The following is a 17,161-nucleotide window of genomic DNA, read 5'->3' on the forward strand; positions in this document are numbered from 1 at the left end:
GTCGTCTATCCGCGCGCTTGAGACGATGAAACTGATCTCTTATCTTAAACGTCTTATATATGTTTGTTAACGTTTCCATTGAAATGCTATTGGTTAAAGCGTCATTTTAAATAACTATTTAGAAAGAAAAATGCGCGTTTTTTGCATGAAAAATTCAAGATGTTAGTTTAATCCACCTTTACGACGCCATTTTTGTTTATAATTTTTTACTAGCTCACCTAAAGGACTAAAATGGACGTCAGTTTTCAATTTTACTACAAAAATGACTAGTAGAATTGTAAAAAAAAGAAAATAATAAAATAATGTAAATAATTGAGAATAAATTTACAAGGCCAATATTATAATCCTAAAAGTAATGATTATCTTATTAAAGGGTTGTCAAGCTGTAATCTTTTTATGAAAATTTTCGCATTCCTAGACACCATTGTGTTAGCACATTTTGAAAGACCGAAGTGGATAAAGAGACATTAAGGTAGGAACCCTCAACACAGAGAGTGGCGGATTCGAATATTATTCGCACTCGATTTAACTTATTGAGAGGCGCGAGATGCTGCTTGATGGCTCCGGCTACAATAGCGTAACAATTAATCGCTGAATGGAGTATATTAGTGCTCCGTAATTTCCTGTCATTTATCAAAATCATCGCCTCCTAACGTTTTATGCAAAACACGAGAAGACACCACTGTCTCCCATCATTTATTTTCGACCGTTCAAGCGTCTGTCAATGATTGAAGTAATAGATCCAATAACAGCATGACAAATATATATATATATAATATTTTGTCATGCTGTTACTGGATCTATTACTTCAATCATTGACGCTTGAATATATATGTATATATATATATAAAATAATAAAATCCCAAACAACCACTATAAAGTTATACCACTAGAATATGCATCAATCAAATTTTATAAACTATTTTCTAATAATTAAACCTTTGTTACACTTATTACCGCAAACGCATGGATGTGACCAAAAAATAAACGAGAAATAAGCATAACGTCTAAGAACATTATAATTTTATTTATTTGTACATGTTTGTATTAATATTTATAAAGGATGTTACACGTAACTAATAATACATAAAAATATTAAATATTTAATACGACATCCTATTCGTAGCAAACATTGGTGGCTTTTGTACCTGCTGTGATGTTTCAAATAACGCTTTATTTGCAAATCGAGCAAATATATAAATTATTTCAAATTTTTGAATATACAATATAGTAAACTTTCTTCATCGGAATTTTATGCAGTATGTAACAAGTAATTAAATTAAATTTGGAGAGCTACGATAAGCGTAAAACCTTTTTATTTGAAATTTTTCTTAACTTCATTGCTTAGCAAACTCTTTTGTTACATGAGCTGAATTTACGTCAAATGCATAAAAAAATATCAATATTAGGAAATTGGACATGTTATATTCAGTGTTACACACGATTGACACTAGCGTAGGAATCATTATAAGATATACGAACATAAAATTACATAGATAGAATAAGTATTATCTACTAATTTATATTAATATTAATTACTCATTTTCGTTGATTTATCTTGTAGTTATTATTAATGAGCAGTGATCTTTCTAAAGTACCAAAAATTAAGAAATGTTAACATAAATGTGGCTTAAAAAAATTAAATTACTATTAAAATGATGTTGCAACTAACTGACTTGTATTATAAATGACTGTACACAGGATGTCCTGCTCGGTGTTATTATTTCTAACATCAGTGTTGTGCTTTTAATATATACTTTTAACTGAGACAATTTCTTCCAAAGGAAAGCTGATAAGATATTAAACATAATCGTGATGCAGTCAGTTTAACTTCTTTACCTATTGCATCGATTACAACTAGATTTAATTTTTGTTTAATCAGGGAATAATATACTTACTTATAAATTACAAGCACGTACTTAAATACAAATCTATCGTATCATATTACAATCGAATCTGACGTGTATCATTTAACATGTATCTCGTATTCGGTATAAGGCAAATTTCTTCACCCGTACACTCGTTTACATATATATCGGCATGCATCTGTTAATAGAATAGGAATTTACACTATTATCAAAGGTTTGTTGAGAAACCGGCCGAAATGATAGTACACAACAACAGTGATATAAACATTCACGAGTTTTGCACTAAACTTAACCAACTTCGGCCTTCCCTATTAACTGATGTTGGAAACCGAATTTGCACTAATCGGACAGCATTCTTCCCTTCTCCTTCTTCTTTGTATTCCGAAGTAGTTGGTACAACAATTGTTTCAACATCTTCTGCTTCGGTATAATTGTAAACCTCTTCAACTTGTTCTGCATCCTCAGCTTTGCAATCCATTCCTTCATTTTCAACAAAACTCATCTAAAAGTTATAAATCCCTTAAATCCCTTCAAATTATATAAATGTAGTTATATAAAGTAACTCATATAATGGCATTAAATTGCAAAATATAATTCAATATCGAAAAATTATGTACATGTGTATGAAATTAAAAGGAATTTAACTCATCATTTTGCTAACTCCTCAAACTGTCTAACTTTTCCAAAAATTACACATAAAAAAGAATGTTTATTCCTGTAATTTTTTATACTAAATACGAATACAACAGATTTCAGCTGAAACAAAATTTTAGGCAGCAAGTACAGAAACGATCTGCTTAGTGTAAAATGAGCTATACCTCTCCATCAACGAGATGATTCACTTCCTCACTCGCGACATGCTCTTCCGTTGGAATATTTAATACATCTTCTTCGTTATATATTTGATCCTCACTTTGTTGTTGTATTATGACATGATCCTTTAATTCCGTCACATACAATTCAGTTTCATCTAACTAGAAAATTATACAAATGCAGATGAAATTAATCATGTTTCATTAAGGTACACTATTTAGAAGGTATAAAAGATAGAATGTATTTATTAATCACCTGATCATTTTCTGCTTCATCCACTAAAAGTTCTACATTACCATCGGCGATTGTTATGACTTGATCATCTTCCGTAGTGAGTCGTGGTTGATTAACAACAATAGTATCATTTAAATGACCCTATAAAATTATTTAATTCATACCGTTCATATCTACATTAATATCACTGTGTACGCGTTGTTACTATATAGCATATTAACTCACCTGAGTCTGCATGTGAGCATACAGCAAAGGTTTTCTCATAAAACCCATACCACATACTAAGCATTCATATGGTTTTTTATCACTATGTATGAAGCGATGTGCATTTCTATTGTCCCGACTATTAAATGCTTTTCCACAAACCTGAAAATTAATTAGAGCATCCAAAATAAAAAGTGAATAATAAGGTCAATTTTTTAACGAAGAACAATTTTTACAAGTACCTCACAGAGATATGGTTTCTCTCCGGTATGTATGCGCATATGTTTTTTGAAATGTTCGGGATAAACAAACGTTGCTGTACATATATCGCACTTGTATGGTCTTTCGCCAGTATGAGCCGCTTTTATATGGTAATCTAATAATCTTCGTCGTTTAAACCCTTTCCCACAATCATCGCATTTATACCGTTTGTCATTATAATGCGTTGCACGTTTATGAGATTGTAAGTTTGATCGTTGACTAAAAATATTCCAAAAATATATTGTTCTCATAGTTGTTAATTAGTAAACATATCATATGAATAGTCATACCTAAATGTAGCTCCGCAAAATTCACATTGATACGGTTTTTCTCCAGTATGTGTCCTTTCATGATCCCTTATTTCAGCTTTACGTGCAAACGCTTTACCGCATACCCTACATATGTACGGTTTGTACCCGGTATGTACTATATTGTGCACTTCTAGATTATGAGGTGAGCCAAACGCTTTTCCTGTCAATTTTATCACTTGCTGCATGACTATTATAAAATTTTACCAAATGTAACGAAGAAAGTAAAGAATAAATTAATAAACCATACCGCACTGATGGCAGACGTATTCCTTTACACCGTTATGAGTTCTTTCATGTTGATTAAGATTTTGTTGACTCAAAAACGTTTTATTACACTGTGAACATTCAAAAGGTCGAGGTCGTACTTCGTGTGTTTTTACGTGTGCTTTATACGTATATTTTGAAGCAAAATCCTTGCCGCAATTGTCACATACATATGGACGAACACCCGTATGGGTATTAATATGTTCCTCCAGTAGATTTCTGGAACTACGAAAATAGAAAACTATAGTAAACATGTTTTTATATGCTAGTGGAATATCAATTGAACATGATATTTTGTTTCTACCTATATCTTTTACCACAAGTTTCACAGGGCCAAGATTTCACTTGCGGATAATGTATTCTTTTATGAATCCTAAATAACCGCAAATTACTAAATATTCTATTACATATTTCACACTGAAAATCTCCTTCCTCTTTAGCAACATGATCATCAAGGTGAACAGAAAGTTCATTTCTTTTTTTAAAATCGTCACCGCATATGTCGCAAATATATAAACGGGTTTCGTGCACGCTCCTTACATGCGCAATAATAGACTTTGCATCCCCTACAGTTTTATCTTCTTCATTAATACATAACAAGCAGGTGTATATGGAACCATCCCTAGTTACAATCTAAGATAAAATAAAAAGAAAGATTAGTATACATAAATACAAATTTAATATACATAGACCTACTTACCTGTTCCGGAGGAGGTTCAACTTTCGCTGCGATTTTTGTCCTTTTCATTCTCTTCCTTTCTTCGGTATTGCTTGTTTCTGGTAAAGACTCAACTTTGAGAATAATTTCCTCTGACTCGCCTGGAGGTTCCTCTTCATCTTCCTCTAATCTTTCTTCTTCGCCGTTCATTTCCTGAACATCTTGTTCGTCCTTTAAAACAGAATTATCCAAATATTATAATAATATATTACACAGCAGTTTCTAACAGAAATTGATTATATTTGTTACCTTTAGTACAAATTTAATTTCTCCATCAGTATCTTGACTTTCTGTGTTCTCTATATAATCATGATCATTATATTCTTCTTCGTTTTGCACATCGGACAACTTTTTTATAGTTTTCTTATAATTACTGAACAATTCTAATTTCACCTCTGTTAGTCGATTTTCAAGCTCATCAATCTGTAAATATTAATTATTTGTTTATTAATCATTCTTGTGCAATTACAAAAATTACAACAATTAGCATCTCCCTCTTACCTCGTTAAATAGCTTGTAACATTTTTTACATATGACACGGGAATGTACATTCTCTTCGTTTAAGTCTGTTTCTAAAACGGTACAAATTATATCTACAAGTGGTTTTTCCGATGATGTTACAGAGTTCTCATTGAAGATACGTATGCTATTCCTAGTAGACACGCCGACTTTACTATTACATATTAGACAATGAGTATTATCCTTTTCTGAATCAGCCGTCATCTTTTTGACAACTACAAAAATAATAGAGAGATTCAAACACCAGCTCAAAAACAAATTTAGATAAATAATAATTGGGAAATATGAAAGTGCGTAAATTAAATATTGAGTATAAGTACATTCACAATTTTGTATAGATTCCGAAAATTCGGTCACGCGTTATTGCAATTTTATTTTTCATTTCAAATAACATACACATTAACAACGTAACATATCCGCTGAAAAGAGGTTGTGCTTAAAACATAGTATTAGAACATCGAATATAAAGGATTAAAGTAATACCGTTATCCTACGTAAAAAGAACAATTGCAGTGGTTTGCGTTTCGCGGAATAATTTTTAATTTTCATGACCAAAATATATAAGCAGGGCCAGAATCTGTTAAAACAAAATTCTCATTATGATCCTCTCTTATGTAATAGCACGCGACGAATGCTAAGAAGAAGAAAGCATCCATTGATATCATTCTGTCGTTGAACAATATCGCATACAATGATTCCTTCTAGAAGCGAGGGAAGAAGAACGCATAATAACGTGACAGATCCTCGGACAAGATCGCTCTCGTTGTATCGTAATATACAACGAAGCAAATTCCGTTCTTTACTCGCATCGATAAGTAACCGCTAAAATCCAATAACCCTAACAATAGCGTGCGAGGAACGGTAAACAAAATATTTGCCTGCGTTCCTCGTCAAAATGAAGCCTTCTAATAAACGTAAAAAGTTGCCAGCACTGACTTGAAATTTTCGTTTCTCTGTTCGAACGATTGGCAGCGAGCGAAACGGTAGACGAGCCTTGATGTCAACGCCATTTAGGTCCTCATGACAGATAGGTTGGTTGATCGCAATAAAACGTAAAAACGGGAAGCACACGCTAAAACTGTTGCTACTTTTTCGAACGTGAATGCCAATTTGATGTCGCCTTCGCTTTAGGTGGAGGCACGCGATTGCGTATGCACGCGTTGGATGCCCTCTATCGGATTCTTTCAACGCGTAATTCAGCCATATTTTGCAAAATTTCTATCTCTCCAAAAATTTTACATTCGTACCAGCTGTTTGCAAATTCATATCAACCATTTTATTATTATTATTATTATTATTATTATTGTTATTATTGTTGTTGTTATTATTATTATTCTTATTGCTATTATTATTATTGTTGTTGTTATTGTCGTTATTATTATTATTATTATTATTATTGTTATTATTATTATTATTATTATTATTATTATTATTATTATTATTGTGAACGATAATAAAAGTTTATTCGATCTTCGAGAAAAAAATCTGGATCAAATATAATGAAAATTTTCATTCGATTAATTATAATGTGTCTATCGGTACTCTAGTTTATAGCATAGATACAGCAATTAACATAAATACGTTTATGTTGATACAATGATTGATTTTTATGCCTTCTCGAATGCAGATGGAAAACAATTTGCTTTCTTCTTCTTCTTCATCATAAATATATACGTTTTCATGAACCAATTACAACATTGCGCGTAAATTTCATTCCCTTTTTTTTCTTTTTTTTTCTTTACAGGATCGACATTCAAAATAGAGTATAGTTTGTGGGATAACTTATTCGCCGCCAATTTTTAAAAACTAGCATGCCGTTCTATATGAAATATATTCATATATAGTAACAGGTAATCAGTTTACAAGAACACGTCGGTGCATGGAAGTGTTGTTACACATTCGAAGACGATCACTGTGCACCCAAGTTGAAGACGCTTATTCTAACCGAATAATATCTGGGGTTACCTAACTTGTTTAATATTAAAGTAATCGAGAATTTTTTATACATGTACCGCTAATCCTGCATTCATGATTCTGGCACTGAATTCTTTAAACTGCCGACGGATAATAAGTAAACAGTACCGCGTGATTATTGACGACTGTACGAATATTTTCCTATGAGATGAATAAAAATGAGTCGACAAGTAGATATGGACCCCTCGTCGGTGCAATCGATGAAGGGACAAGTAGTGCTCGATTTTTGGTATTAAAACTTTACTCAGCATTCATAATACGAATCTAGCTTGGTGTCTTCAATTTTAATCTTTAATGTATCTAACAAACTAAACTAAAGTAAACTCTTAATATACCATTGTTACTACGGTTTATTTGTTGCACTTTAAAAGTGATGATTACATAAAAAATTTGCTAAACATTTGTTACATCTAATTATATTTATTACTATTGTATAAAGTGCGACTATTTTTTATGTTATGTTAATTTTTTATTATTATATTTATATGTATATATTAACGTGTACATTGTTATCTTAGGTTTTTGCTGCAGATACAGCTGAAGTATTAACATATCATCAAATCTCAATATCACAATCATGCCCAAAAGAGGGATGGGTTGAACAAGATCCTATGGAAATATTAGAAGCAGTCAGAGAATGCCTTCATCAGACTGTATTTAATTTAAGGCAACTTACCATAGACCCTAGTGATATAGTTGCGGTTGGTATAACAAACCAAAGAGAAACTACAGTTGTATGGGACTCTATTACAGGAGAACCGTTGTACAATGCTATAGGTAATTATTGATATAAATAATTATTGGCTCGACACAAGAATTTTGTTGATTTTTTAATTATACATAAATTGTTTGCAATAGCTGAAATTTGCTTATATATTAGTTGCAATAAATAAAAGCTTATAGTAAATCTAAATGATTGTTGGAGATGTCCTAATTTAATAGTAAATAAATAAACAATTGTAAAAGTGTCATGTGTGTAATAAGGCTAGACCTCGTACAACAATGTTTATCTAAAAAGGAGTTCAATTTTTGCTAGGTCAGAATGTAATCAAGAACTAAAATTATAAAATAATGAGTAATGCTTAAAATTAACTTAATTATTTTTAATGTTGCATAGTTTAAGAAATTCAAAAGTAAATGAAATATTTTAATTTATTATGTTACAGTATGGATGGATATGAGAACCACTTTAATTGCGGATAACGTATTAAAAAAGATACGTAATCGAAATAAAGACTATCTGAAACCCCTTTGTGGTTTACCGATTAGTCCATATTTCAGTGCTTTAAAATTAATGTGGTTGTTGGAGAATGTACCGTGTATTCGCGAGGCTATACATAATAAACGGTGTATGTTTGGTACTATTGATACTTGGCTAATTTGGGTTAGTTTGATAACTATTTGCTTCTGGTCAAGCATAACTTTGTATAAAAACTAGACGATTTCTTTCTCTTTTGGGTAGAATTTAACTGGTGGAACAAATTTTGGTGTTCACGCCACTGATGTCACAAATGCTTCAAGAACAATGCTAATGAATATCACAACTCTAAAATGGGATCCAACATTGTTATCATTTTTTAATATACCCATAGAAATTTTACCTGAAATTCGTAGTTCATCGGAAATATATGGTTATATACAAGATGATGTCCTAGCTGGTGTACCAATATCAGGAGTTTGCATCTCTTATAATAAATTTATTTATCTATAAAATAATAATTACCTGGAAATAAATACATATTTCTATAGTGTTTAGGTGATCAACAGTCTGCATTGGTAGGTCAAATGTGTTTACAAAAAGGACTGGCGAAAAGTACTTATGGGACAGGTTGTTTTCTTTTGTATAATACTGGAACTGCTGTAAGTATTCTGCTTTAAAGTATTCTAATTTCTTTACTAATTAAATGTTAATAAAGATCTTTTAAGATTGTAGATTCGTCTCATGGGTTATTAACAACAGTTGCTTATCAGTTTGGTCCACAAACACCACCAGTGTATGCCCTAGAAGGCTCGGTAGCTATAGCTGGAGCTGTATTTCATTGGTTAAGGGATAATCTCGGAATACTGACCGACATGAAAGACATTGAACCTCTTGTTGAACAAATTCCAAACGATAATCACACTATGTTTGTGCCTGCATTTGCTGGATTATATGCTCCATATTGGAGGAAAGATGCAAGAGGGTAAATAATACACAAACATATCATCATAATTATGTCGACAATACACCATTAGAAACCTTAATCGATTCTACTGTCACATATCCCTTGCAAAGTGTTAATATTTCAGTGTTATATGTGGAATTACTGAAGACACTAATAGTACACATATTATAAAGGCAGCTTTGCAAGCCATTTGTTTTCAGACAAGAGACATTTTAGAAGCCATGAAGGAGGATACTGGTTTTATGTTACCTAAATTGTTAGTAGATGGTGCTATGACCAATAATAATTTATTGATGCAAATGCAAGCAAACATTTGTGGAGTACCAGTTGGTAAGTGAAATAATTTTCAACAAACATTTAATTCGCGTAATAGAAATTAAATTCACGTATGATGTATCTCAAAAGTACTTAGACTGGATTCGAATAACATTCAAATATATAACATTAATTATTAAATATTTCTGTACATACACATATAGTGTATACTTCTTTAGTACTGACTTCAAATTGGTTAGTCCGATAGTCTTAATCTATATAGTGTAAAAAAATCTTCGATGATTTAATTGTAGTATCATGCTTTAAAGATAAAACAGAATTGTATAGAAAAAAAACACACTACAATAGTCTAGAAGTGAGGAATTAGGAAAATAGGTTGTTGCTGCAATATCACATTGCCTGCTTTTTAATTAAAAAAAAATACTATTCAATGGTTGCTTAATGTTTACCTTGCTCCTATTTTACACCCATAGCAGATCTGGAAAAAGCTGCTTTGCAAAACAGCATAGATAACTTAAAATATTCGTATCTTTAGAGAGGTGTTGTGTGAACAAAGTTCAAATAGAAATGGTCAACCGATATATCAAAAAAGAATGAGTTAAAACTTTTATACATAAAATTAATTGAAAAATTTTATAAGATAGTGAGGCCATTAATGTGTGAAACTACTGCACTTGGGGTTGCAATAGCTGCAGGCAGTGCAGATGGAATACGCAAATGGGATATTAAAATAGATGCTACTGTGCCAAGTGATATCTTCCTACCTGCTATAACTGAAAATGGTATACACGTTTGTATTTAAATAAATTTCTTTACTCTTATAATTTAATCCTTAACAAATAATATTTTGTCCAGAACGAGATGTATTATATTCACGGTGGAAGATGGCTATTAATCGTAGTTTCGATTGGGAGCTAGTAACTGATACCAGTGGTATACTTGTTTCGAATTTAAACATTCGGATTTAAGTAACTTATTTAAAACTTTAGATATTTTTTATTACAGATGCTACATGGAATATCCACAAAGCAACTGCTCCTGGCATTTTTCTGATGAGTACAATACTTTTGCTTATGATCGCTAATTACCATTCTGTGTTATGACTGAAGGAGCACAGAACCATGTATTATATTTGCCACAGATAATGCATTTGGGCAGGTCCTGTTTGCTAACAAATATTTAGATTATTGCTTAATATAATAATATTGATCATTAAACTTTGTAAAAGTAATGTTATTTATAAGTATGAAGAAAACTAAAGAACAAATACAAATAAAGATGCCATAATACTGTGATAATTTGAATGTTAAATGATATATAGGAGATATAGAAAAGATTGTTTGGAGGTAAACAAAACTTGAGATCTATCTCGTATATTGATATTTATTGTTATTTTCATTTGAAATGTTCATATTATTACATGATTGAATTTCAATTATTTGAGTTCTAATATCAGTCACATATTTGTTTGTCGTTTTGTTCTTTTCTGTTACCGTTTGTTTTATATTTGATATTGTAGGAACATCCTGTTTAAAATTATATGAAATATTATACACAATCAGGAACAAAAAAATATGATCAACCAAAAAAATAACTTTAGGTATCACCATTAAAGTATCAGTGGTAGAAGTTTGAGCTGTAACAAGCGATGTAACGAGCCAAACATCGTTTCGTATATAATTAATATCCAGTCGCATTCGTTGCGGCACAAGTATTCGTGAGATGAGTGAACGGCAAGCTTGCGACACGTTTGGTTCTTTAGGAAACGTAACTCTATTTTGTACTTGCTATATCATCGAAAAAAGAACGTAGAAAAATTTTTATTTGAAAAATAGTATAGTAAGAATAAAATTTTTACTAATCGAGTTAATGTACTTCGCTTTGTTTTTTTTTTTTATTTTATTTTTTTTCTCTTTTTTTTTCTTTAAATGTACCTGGATACCTTTAGAAGTTGGCTGTAATTGGTATCATCAAATGGCAGTCGACCATAAACCATTGCATAAAGTACTACACCCATAGACCACACATCAGATAATTGAGGTAAATACGGAACTCCTTTTAATATTTCTGGCGATGCGTACGCATAACTTCCGCAGAAAGTTTCACTTAATGGAGCTACGCCGTTTTTTGGCTTCATTTGCCCACGTGCAAATCCGAAATCAGATAATTTAATATTGTAATTCTGATCCATTAAAAGGTTTTCGCATTTGATGTCTCTTGAATAAAAGTCATTTAATTATGTAAAATGGGGCTAAATGTACCATCAAACTTCTTTTTACCTATGTACTACACCACGTCCGTGACAGTAATCGATAGCTTCCAATAATTGCCGAAACCATCGGCGACTACGGAATTCATCGATAAATGTATCACGTCTTATCATATCCAATAAACTACCATTTCGAGCATATTCCATAATAATGTAAACACTAGAATTCAAATATTTTTATAATTACTAAATATAAAAGTACGATAAATGGAAAAAACATAGAATAAATTGATTCCCTTAAATAGCACGATGAATTAACTAACCGATGAGTTGTTTCGATTGCTTGAAGGAAACGAATCAAATTCGGATGTTTCAAACCTTTGACAACTTCGATTTCTCGAGGTAAAAATTTTTTGAAATAATCCCCTGGTGCTTGGAATTTTGAAACAATTTTTATTGCTACTTGGCAATCATGTCGATCAGATTTTGCAATCTTTCATTACAATTGTTTTGTTAATAATTTACCAATATTTAACAATTAATTTAATTGGTTTCTTAATGTTAATATATAATTTAAATACATATATACTTTTACAGTAGCGTACGAGCCTGCTCCAATCGTTTTACCAAGTGTGTAACCATGCGATTCGAGAACAGTTAATTTCTTTTCTGATTTTTCGTTACTTTTGTCTTCCACAGCTTTTAATAAGGATTTCGGGGAATTTTCTTCTATTGGTGTAGTTGCCATTTTATGTGTAAACCGTTATTGCGTGACTAGAACTTTTAATGTTTAATAATTCGAATGAAAGCATTATTACGCCGTTTATTGCTTTTTATACTCTTAAATTAATTTTAGTACCCATGAGGATAGCATTTTACTTGTTGCGTTACATTTTCAGAGGGTTTTTAGAGGAAAATTGACATTGCGTCACTTATCAATTTGTTGATTACAAATTGAAATTTGGCGCGATGCTCTCTACATAATGTAAAAAATTCAATAGCAAACATTTGAAATACGACTACTATCGATAGCATATACGTGTTATGACTTTATAACTAATGATATGTAAGAATAACTATTTTCATAGTTAATGAATACCATGTGTAAAAATCATTAAAAGATAAAACGCCTGCAAATACTTATATAATGCGAATATTAGATGGTGAAACTATTGCAACCGAATATCGTCCCTTGTGGCTAAGGATGGACCAATGAATAGACCATTGAATAGACCATTATGCTCTCATATTATTTACCCTTCTAGGTAATATGTACTTAATGATTATAGCAATTTGTATTCATTATATCGTTAAAAACACGGTATTTTGTTGAGTGTTTAAAAAACTTTAATTATGGCAGATGTGCTAGATATTGATAACGCAGAAGAATTCGAAGTGGACGATGAAGGCGATCGTAAGTTTAAATAATATTTTGTGGTGGCCTTATGATTACTTCCTTCTTTCGTCATAACCTCTTTCAATCACAATTTCATTTACAATTGTTTTCAGTTATTAACCATAATTTTTATTAATATTTTCATTTCAACTTTTTTAGAAGGTATTGCTCGCTTGAAGGAAAAAGCGAAGAGAAGAAAAGGTAGAGGACACGGTGCAGAATTGGTTTCCACTCGAGATGACGTTGGTCATTATGAGTCGATGAACGTTGTCGAAGAAGATGATGACGAACCAGGTCCACAAAGATGTAAGAAAGTATTTTAAACACTTTGTATTGTTACTATTATTATTTATTTATTTACTAACCCCTGTGTCTGGGGATATTCATCTAATAAGTTGTTTCATCTTAATCTTACCATAACTTTACAACGTTTTATTGTAACTGTGCTTGTACCCTAAATTATGTTGTTCTCCTTCCATACGTATTATGTGACACATTCATCTTATTTTAATATTATTGATTTTATTTATTATTTATCATTTTCCTTAAGCTATAGTTTGATTTCATCAATTGATGCATAGATAGAATGCTTTGCAGTTATTCATAATTTGTGTTCACAGTAATGGTTACGTAACGAGTTTCTTGGCTGTTTTACATTAGGTTTACGCATTCCAACCTCCGTGTTTTAAGAGAATATGTTGGTATAATGGTACAATTACAAGGAACATTGTATCTGTCTGTCACCAGTTTTTTCAGAATCAAGTTCATATGTTCACTTTTGCCTGTTTCAGTGTTCTTTAAACTTCCCCCTATTTCTTTTCCAAAGAATATTCTTGTAGTATGGCAATTTTCTACTAAGATCATACTTTATACAAATTACTTAAGTTCTTAATTTTAACATATTTACAAAAAGAAATTTGTATTTTATAGCTGTGGAGGGATGGATTTTATTTATAAATTCAGTGCACGAAGAGGCCCAAGAAGATGATATTCAAGATAAGTTTTCAGAATTTGGACAAATAAAAAATTTACATTTGAATTTGGATAGAAGAACAGGATTCTTGAAAGGATATGCTCTGATAGAATATGAAACATTTAAAGAAGCTCAAGCAGCAAAAGATGCTTTAAATGGAACAGAAATCTTAGAACAACCTATTTCAGTTGACTGGTGTTTTGTAAAAGGACCAAAGAAGTAAGATATATTTCATCATAAGTATAACTAAATTATTTATTTTTAAGTATTAACAAATTAATTTTATTTTGTTGCAGAATTAAAAAGAGGAGTCATAGGAGACGATAAGAGAAGAAAGTAATATTAAAAACTCTTTTTTTTTTTTTCTTGTAACTATCCTAAACAAGAAAAAGATTGTTTTGTATTTCTTGGATATTGTAAAAATAAAAAAAATAAAAAAAGGAAGTATCGGAAATAATACAATTTGCTTATAATATTCTTATACCATTACTGCGAACATAAATTATGAATAACTTCAAAGCGTTCTATGCATCAATTGATGAAATCAAACTATAGCTCAAAGAAAATGATAAATAATCAATAAAATCAGTAATATTAAAATAAAATGAATGTTGGTATTTTATGTAAATTACATGAATTTAATTGAAGTAATTAAATAATTAGCACACATGCCATTATTAATCCTTTGCACTCGACAATTAAAAGGTGTCCATTTTAAATTATTAGAGTCTTGTGGGGCATTGCTGCCATTTTTGGATTCGCTGTCTATTACTCTAATTTTCCAATTTTTTACACCTAATACTATATCATTATCTTCATCACTACTTTCATTTTCTCTATCACTGATCTCATTGTAAATACAATTAATCTCGCGTTTCACGAGTTCAAAATCAAATTCAACTTCACTCGAGCTAATTTCCTTTCTGAATTCAATTTTTGTAGGGCCTCCAAACTTAAAATCGGTCGATGAGAAACTCGAATTGCCACATGGTCGCCAATGACCAAACGTCATGGTCCTACAAGGCACGTGTGGAGCGATAAGCGTGTTCTCGAAGGATCTTGCTACGAGGTGGGGAAGGTGATCATGTAGAAAGTTAATTCGATAATTTTAAGGTTTTAATTTCTTACTGAAATTTAATTCTGTTTATAGTTATTACAGTCTCTATCTTTATATTTATTATCGAATGTATCTTAATAAATAAAACATTGAATAAAATATACTTAGGCATAATAATTAAGATTAGCTTTCTTCTTTGCTTGAACTTCGTTAATAGCTTCCATTAAATCTTCGTGTGTAACTGCTGTTGCATTGCGCCTTAATGCTATCATACCCTATGAAAAGAGAGCAGAAATTAGATACTTAAATTACATTAAGTTAAAATTTAAAAGATGAAAGTACGACTTACCGCTTCTACGCAAACGGCTTTACATTGAGCGCCATTAAAATCATCAGTGGATCTTGATAATTCTTCAAAATTAACATCCGGAGACATGTTCATTTTTCGCGAATGAATTTGCATGATACGTGCTCTAGCTTCCTCATTTGGATGAGGAAACTCTATTTTTCTATCTAAACGACCAGATCTTAATAAGGCTGGATCTAAAATATCTACCCTGTTTGTAGCAGCTATTACTTTAATGTCCGCGGTCGAACTGAATCCATCCAATTGATTTAACAATTCCAACATAGTACGTTGAACCTCTCTGTCACCAGCTTTTTCAGAATCGAATCGTTTTGTTCCAATTGCATCTAATTCGTCTATGAAAATAATCGCCGGTGTTTTTTCTTTTGCAAGTGAAAATGCATCCCTTACTAATTTTGCACCATCTCCAATAAACATTTGTACGAGCTGTGGTCCTGCTAGTTTCAAAAAAGTGGACTTTGTTTGCGCAGCACAAGCCCTAGCTAACAAAGTTTTGCCAGTTCCTGGTGGACCATATAACAGTACACCCTTAGGAGGTTGAATACCTAGATTTTCAAATTTCTCCTTATGTGTCATAGGCAGGACTACAGCTTCTATCAATTCCTGAATTTGTTTGTCCAAACCACCAATATCCGAATATTGCTCCGTTGGTCGTTCGTCCACCTCCATGGCTTTGACTCTTGCATCATATTCAGCAGGCAATGTTTCAAGAACAAGATAACTGTCCTTATTTACGCCAACCAAGTCACCTGGCTTTAATGCTTCCGCATCAACCAATCCAATCACAGGCAGAAAATATGTTTGACGAGTAGAAGTTTTAATAACAGCACATTTACCTTTCCTTTGTGCATCTAAATCAACAACTGCACCATCTTCTTCCCCCATATCTTGAGGGTCCACATCCAATAATTCTATAACGTTAGATACTAAATATGGCAAGGTTTTGTTAACTTTAATCTTTTCTGTATTTTCTTTAATTTTATCATTCTGTGCCTGAAGTTCATGGGAAATGCGCATAACTTCACTTTTCATAATTTTAATTTCATTGTCCAACAAACGTGTACGAGAGACAACTTCATCTGTAGACATTCTCCAAACCTCTTCACCCAAACTGTCCTGTAAAACAAATAATAAAATCTTTTATTTCATATTCAGAAAACATAAGATCTATCATATTTACAAGCTAAAAGAATTTTAAACATAAAAGATATCGAACTTTGATAAATAAGCTATATAGTTTTGTCAGTTTAAATATCCCTTTCTAGTAATTATAATAAAATTCATTACACATTGACTAATTTACACTTTTTTAAGCAGCACATGTGCACTTAGATATCGTATACCGCATACGACGTAAAAAGAATAAAAGTATTATATATTGCTCTTCATATTCATATATTAGATATGCTTGTCATCCCACCTTAACCTATTCGAGATTAATTAGAATTGTATACCTCTTCTCCATCTTCCCAAAGAGATTTATCTTCAAGAGTAGCCATTTATTGTATGTAAATTTATTGTTTGTACAACGTCAAAAATCCTAAATCCTAAA

General features: G+C 31.4%; 5 protein-coding genes across 8 annotated transcripts; 2 read left to right on the forward strand and 3 right to left on the reverse strand.

Moving 5' to 3' along the window:
* Window positions 1-1,006: 1,006 nt before the first annotated feature.
* On the reverse strand, window positions 1,007-6,263 carry LOC143426465 (uncharacterized). 2 transcript variants are annotated; one of them, XM_076899940.1, is made up of 12 exons: window positions 6,129-6,263; window positions 5,175-5,407; window positions 4,923-5,096; window positions 4,656-4,844; window positions 4,260-4,588; window positions 3,939-4,180; window positions 3,671-3,851; window positions 3,362-3,599; window positions 3,141-3,281; window positions 2,937-3,056; window positions 2,687-2,842; window positions 1,007-2,370 (listed from the first exon to the last, which is right to left on the reverse strand). In XM_076899940.1, exons 2-12 carry the CDS (start codon window positions 5,394-5,396, stop codon window positions 2,137-2,139), a joined length of 2,226 nt encoding a protein of 741 aa, XP_076756055.1. In that variant the 5' UTR covers window positions 5,397-5,407; window positions 6,129-6,263; the 3' UTR covers window positions 1,007-2,136. The 2 variants fall into 2 exon arrangements, with proteins under 2 accessions (XP_076756055.1, XP_076756056.1); XM_076899941.1 differs by lacking the exon at window positions 6,129-6,263 and adding an exon at window positions 5,519-5,583.
* An 818-nt stretch (window positions 6,264-7,081) lies between these two features.
* On the forward strand, window positions 7,082-11,853 carry LOC143426466 (glycerol kinase 3). Of its 3 annotated transcripts, XM_076899942.1 has the most exons (11): window positions 7,082-7,395; window positions 7,685-7,943; window positions 8,333-8,550; window positions 8,629-8,841; window positions 8,916-9,026; window positions 9,093-9,349; window positions 9,456-9,661; window positions 10,252-10,389; window positions 10,463-10,540; window positions 10,613-11,647; window positions 11,805-11,853. In XM_076899942.1, the coding sequence occupies exons 1-10, from the start codon at window positions 7,315-7,317 to the stop codon at window positions 10,708-10,710; spliced, it is 1,659 nt and encodes a 552-aa protein (XP_076756057.1). In that variant the 5' UTR covers window positions 7,082-7,314; the 3' UTR covers window positions 10,711-11,647; window positions 11,805-11,853. The 3 variants fall into 3 exon arrangements, with proteins under 3 accessions (XP_076756057.1, XP_076756058.1, XP_076756059.1); XM_076899943.1 differs by lacking the exon at window positions 11,805-11,853 and having other exon boundaries at window positions 7,698-7,943; window positions 10,613-10,905; XM_076899944.1 differs by lacking the exons at window positions 10,613-11,647; window positions 11,805-11,853 and having other exon boundaries at window positions 10,248-10,389.
* Window positions 10,972-12,590, reverse strand: LOC143426036 (testis-specific serine/threonine-protein kinase 3). The gene is made up of 5 exons (XM_076899142.1): window positions 12,406-12,590; window positions 12,140-12,309; window positions 11,887-12,036; window positions 11,550-11,823; window positions 10,972-11,394 (listed from the first exon to the last, which is right to left on the reverse strand). The coding sequence occupies exons 1-5, from the start codon at window positions 12,562-12,564 to the stop codon at window positions 10,972-10,974; spliced, it is 1,176 nt and encodes a 391-aa protein (XP_076755257.1). The 5' UTR covers window positions 12,565-12,590.
* Window positions 12,591-13,131: 541 nt separating this feature from the next.
* Window positions 13,132-14,617, forward strand: Tsu (40S ribosomal protein S12 homolog tsunagi). The gene is made up of 4 exons (XM_076898958.1): window positions 13,132-13,230; window positions 13,372-13,518; window positions 14,143-14,404; window positions 14,482-14,617. Exons 1-4 carry the CDS (start codon window positions 13,170-13,172, stop codon window positions 14,510-14,512), a joined length of 501 nt encoding a protein of 166 aa, XP_076755073.1. The 5' UTR covers window positions 13,132-13,169; the 3' UTR covers window positions 14,513-14,617.
* Window positions 14,618-15,298: 681 nt separating this feature from the next.
* Window positions 15,299-17,108, reverse strand: Rpt5 (26S proteasome regulatory subunit Rpt5). The gene is made up of 4 exons (XM_076899143.1): window positions 17,064-17,108; window positions 16,826-16,870; window positions 15,592-16,746; window positions 15,299-15,517 (listed from the first exon to the last, which is right to left on the reverse strand). The coding sequence occupies exons 1-4, from the start codon at window positions 17,106-17,108 to the stop codon at window positions 15,407-15,409; spliced, it is 1,356 nt and encodes a 451-aa protein (XP_076755258.1). The 3' UTR covers window positions 15,299-15,406.
* Window positions 17,109-17,161: the final 53 nt, after the last annotated feature.

This window comes from Xylocopa sonorina, chromosome 8, assembly GCF_050948175.1.
Source record: "Xylocopa sonorina isolate GNS202 chromosome 8, iyXylSono1_principal, whole genome shotgun sequence".
Taxonomy (NCBI): domain Eukaryota; kingdom Metazoa; phylum Arthropoda; class Insecta; order Hymenoptera; family Apidae; genus Xylocopa; species Xylocopa sonorina.

Excerpts from the sequence above, each read along its gene's own strand:
- LOC143426036 (XM_076899142.1), bottom strand. The coding sequence starts at position 12,564 with ATGGCAACTACACCAATAGAAGAAAATTCCCCGAAATCCTTATTAAAA. Across the intron at positions 12,310-12,405 it reads GCTCGTACGCTACTGTAAAA|ATTGCAAAATCTGATCGACA; the intron begins GTATATATGTAT and ends TTGTAATGAAAG. Across the intron at positions 12,037-12,139 it reads GCAATCGAAACAACTCATCG|TGTTTACATTATTATGGAAT; the intron begins GTTAGTTAATTC and ends TTTGAATTCTAG.
- LOC143426465 (XM_076899940.1), bottom strand. The coding sequence starts at position 5,396 with ATGACGGCTGATTCAGAAAAGGATAATACTCATTGTCTAATATGTAAT. Across the intron at positions 4,845-4,922 it reads AAATTAAATTTGTACTAAAG|GACGAACAAGATGTTCAGGA; the intron begins GTAACAAATATA and ends TCTGTTTTAAAG. Across the intron at positions 3,057-3,140 it reads ATGCTCACATGCAGACTCAG|GGTCATTTAAATGATACTAT; the intron begins GTGAGTTAATAT and ends ATAATTTTATAG.
- LOC143426466 (XM_076899942.1), top strand. The coding sequence starts at position 7,315 with ATGAATAAAAATGAGTCGACAAGTAGATATGGACCCCTCGTCGGTGCA. Across the intron at positions 9,027-9,092 it reads TGTATAATACTGGAACTGCT|ATTGTAGATTCGTCTCATGG; the intron begins GTAAGTATTCTG and ends AGATCTTTTAAG. Across the intron at positions 9,662-10,251 it reads CATTTGTGGAGTACCAGTTG|TGAGGCCATTAATGTGTGAA; the intron begins GTAAGTGAAATA and ends TTTATAAGATAG.
- Tsu (XM_076898958.1), top strand. The coding sequence starts at position 13,170 with ATGGCAGATGTGCTAGATATTGATAACGCAGAAGAATTCGAAGTGGAC. Across the intron at positions 13,519-14,142 it reads CGAACCAGGTCCACAAAGAT|CTGTGGAGGGATGGATTTTA; the intron begins GTAAGAAAGTAT and ends TGTATTTTATAG. Across the intron at positions 14,405-14,481 it reads TTTGTAAAAGGACCAAAGAA|AATTAAAAAGAGGAGTCATA; the intron begins GTAAGATATATT and ends ATTTTGTTGCAG.
- Rpt5 (XM_076899143.1), bottom strand. The coding sequence starts at position 17,108 with ATGGCTACTCTTGAAGATAAATCTCTTTGGGAAGATGGAGAAGAG. Across the intron at positions 16,871-17,063 it reads TTTGGGAAGATGGAGAAGAG|AAAGGGATATTTAAACTGAC; the intron begins GTATACAATTCT and ends TATAATTACTAG. Across the intron at positions 15,518-15,591 it reads AAGCCGTTTGCGTAGAAGCG|GGTATGATAGCATTAAGGCG; the intron begins GTAAGTCGTACT and ends CTCTTTTCATAG.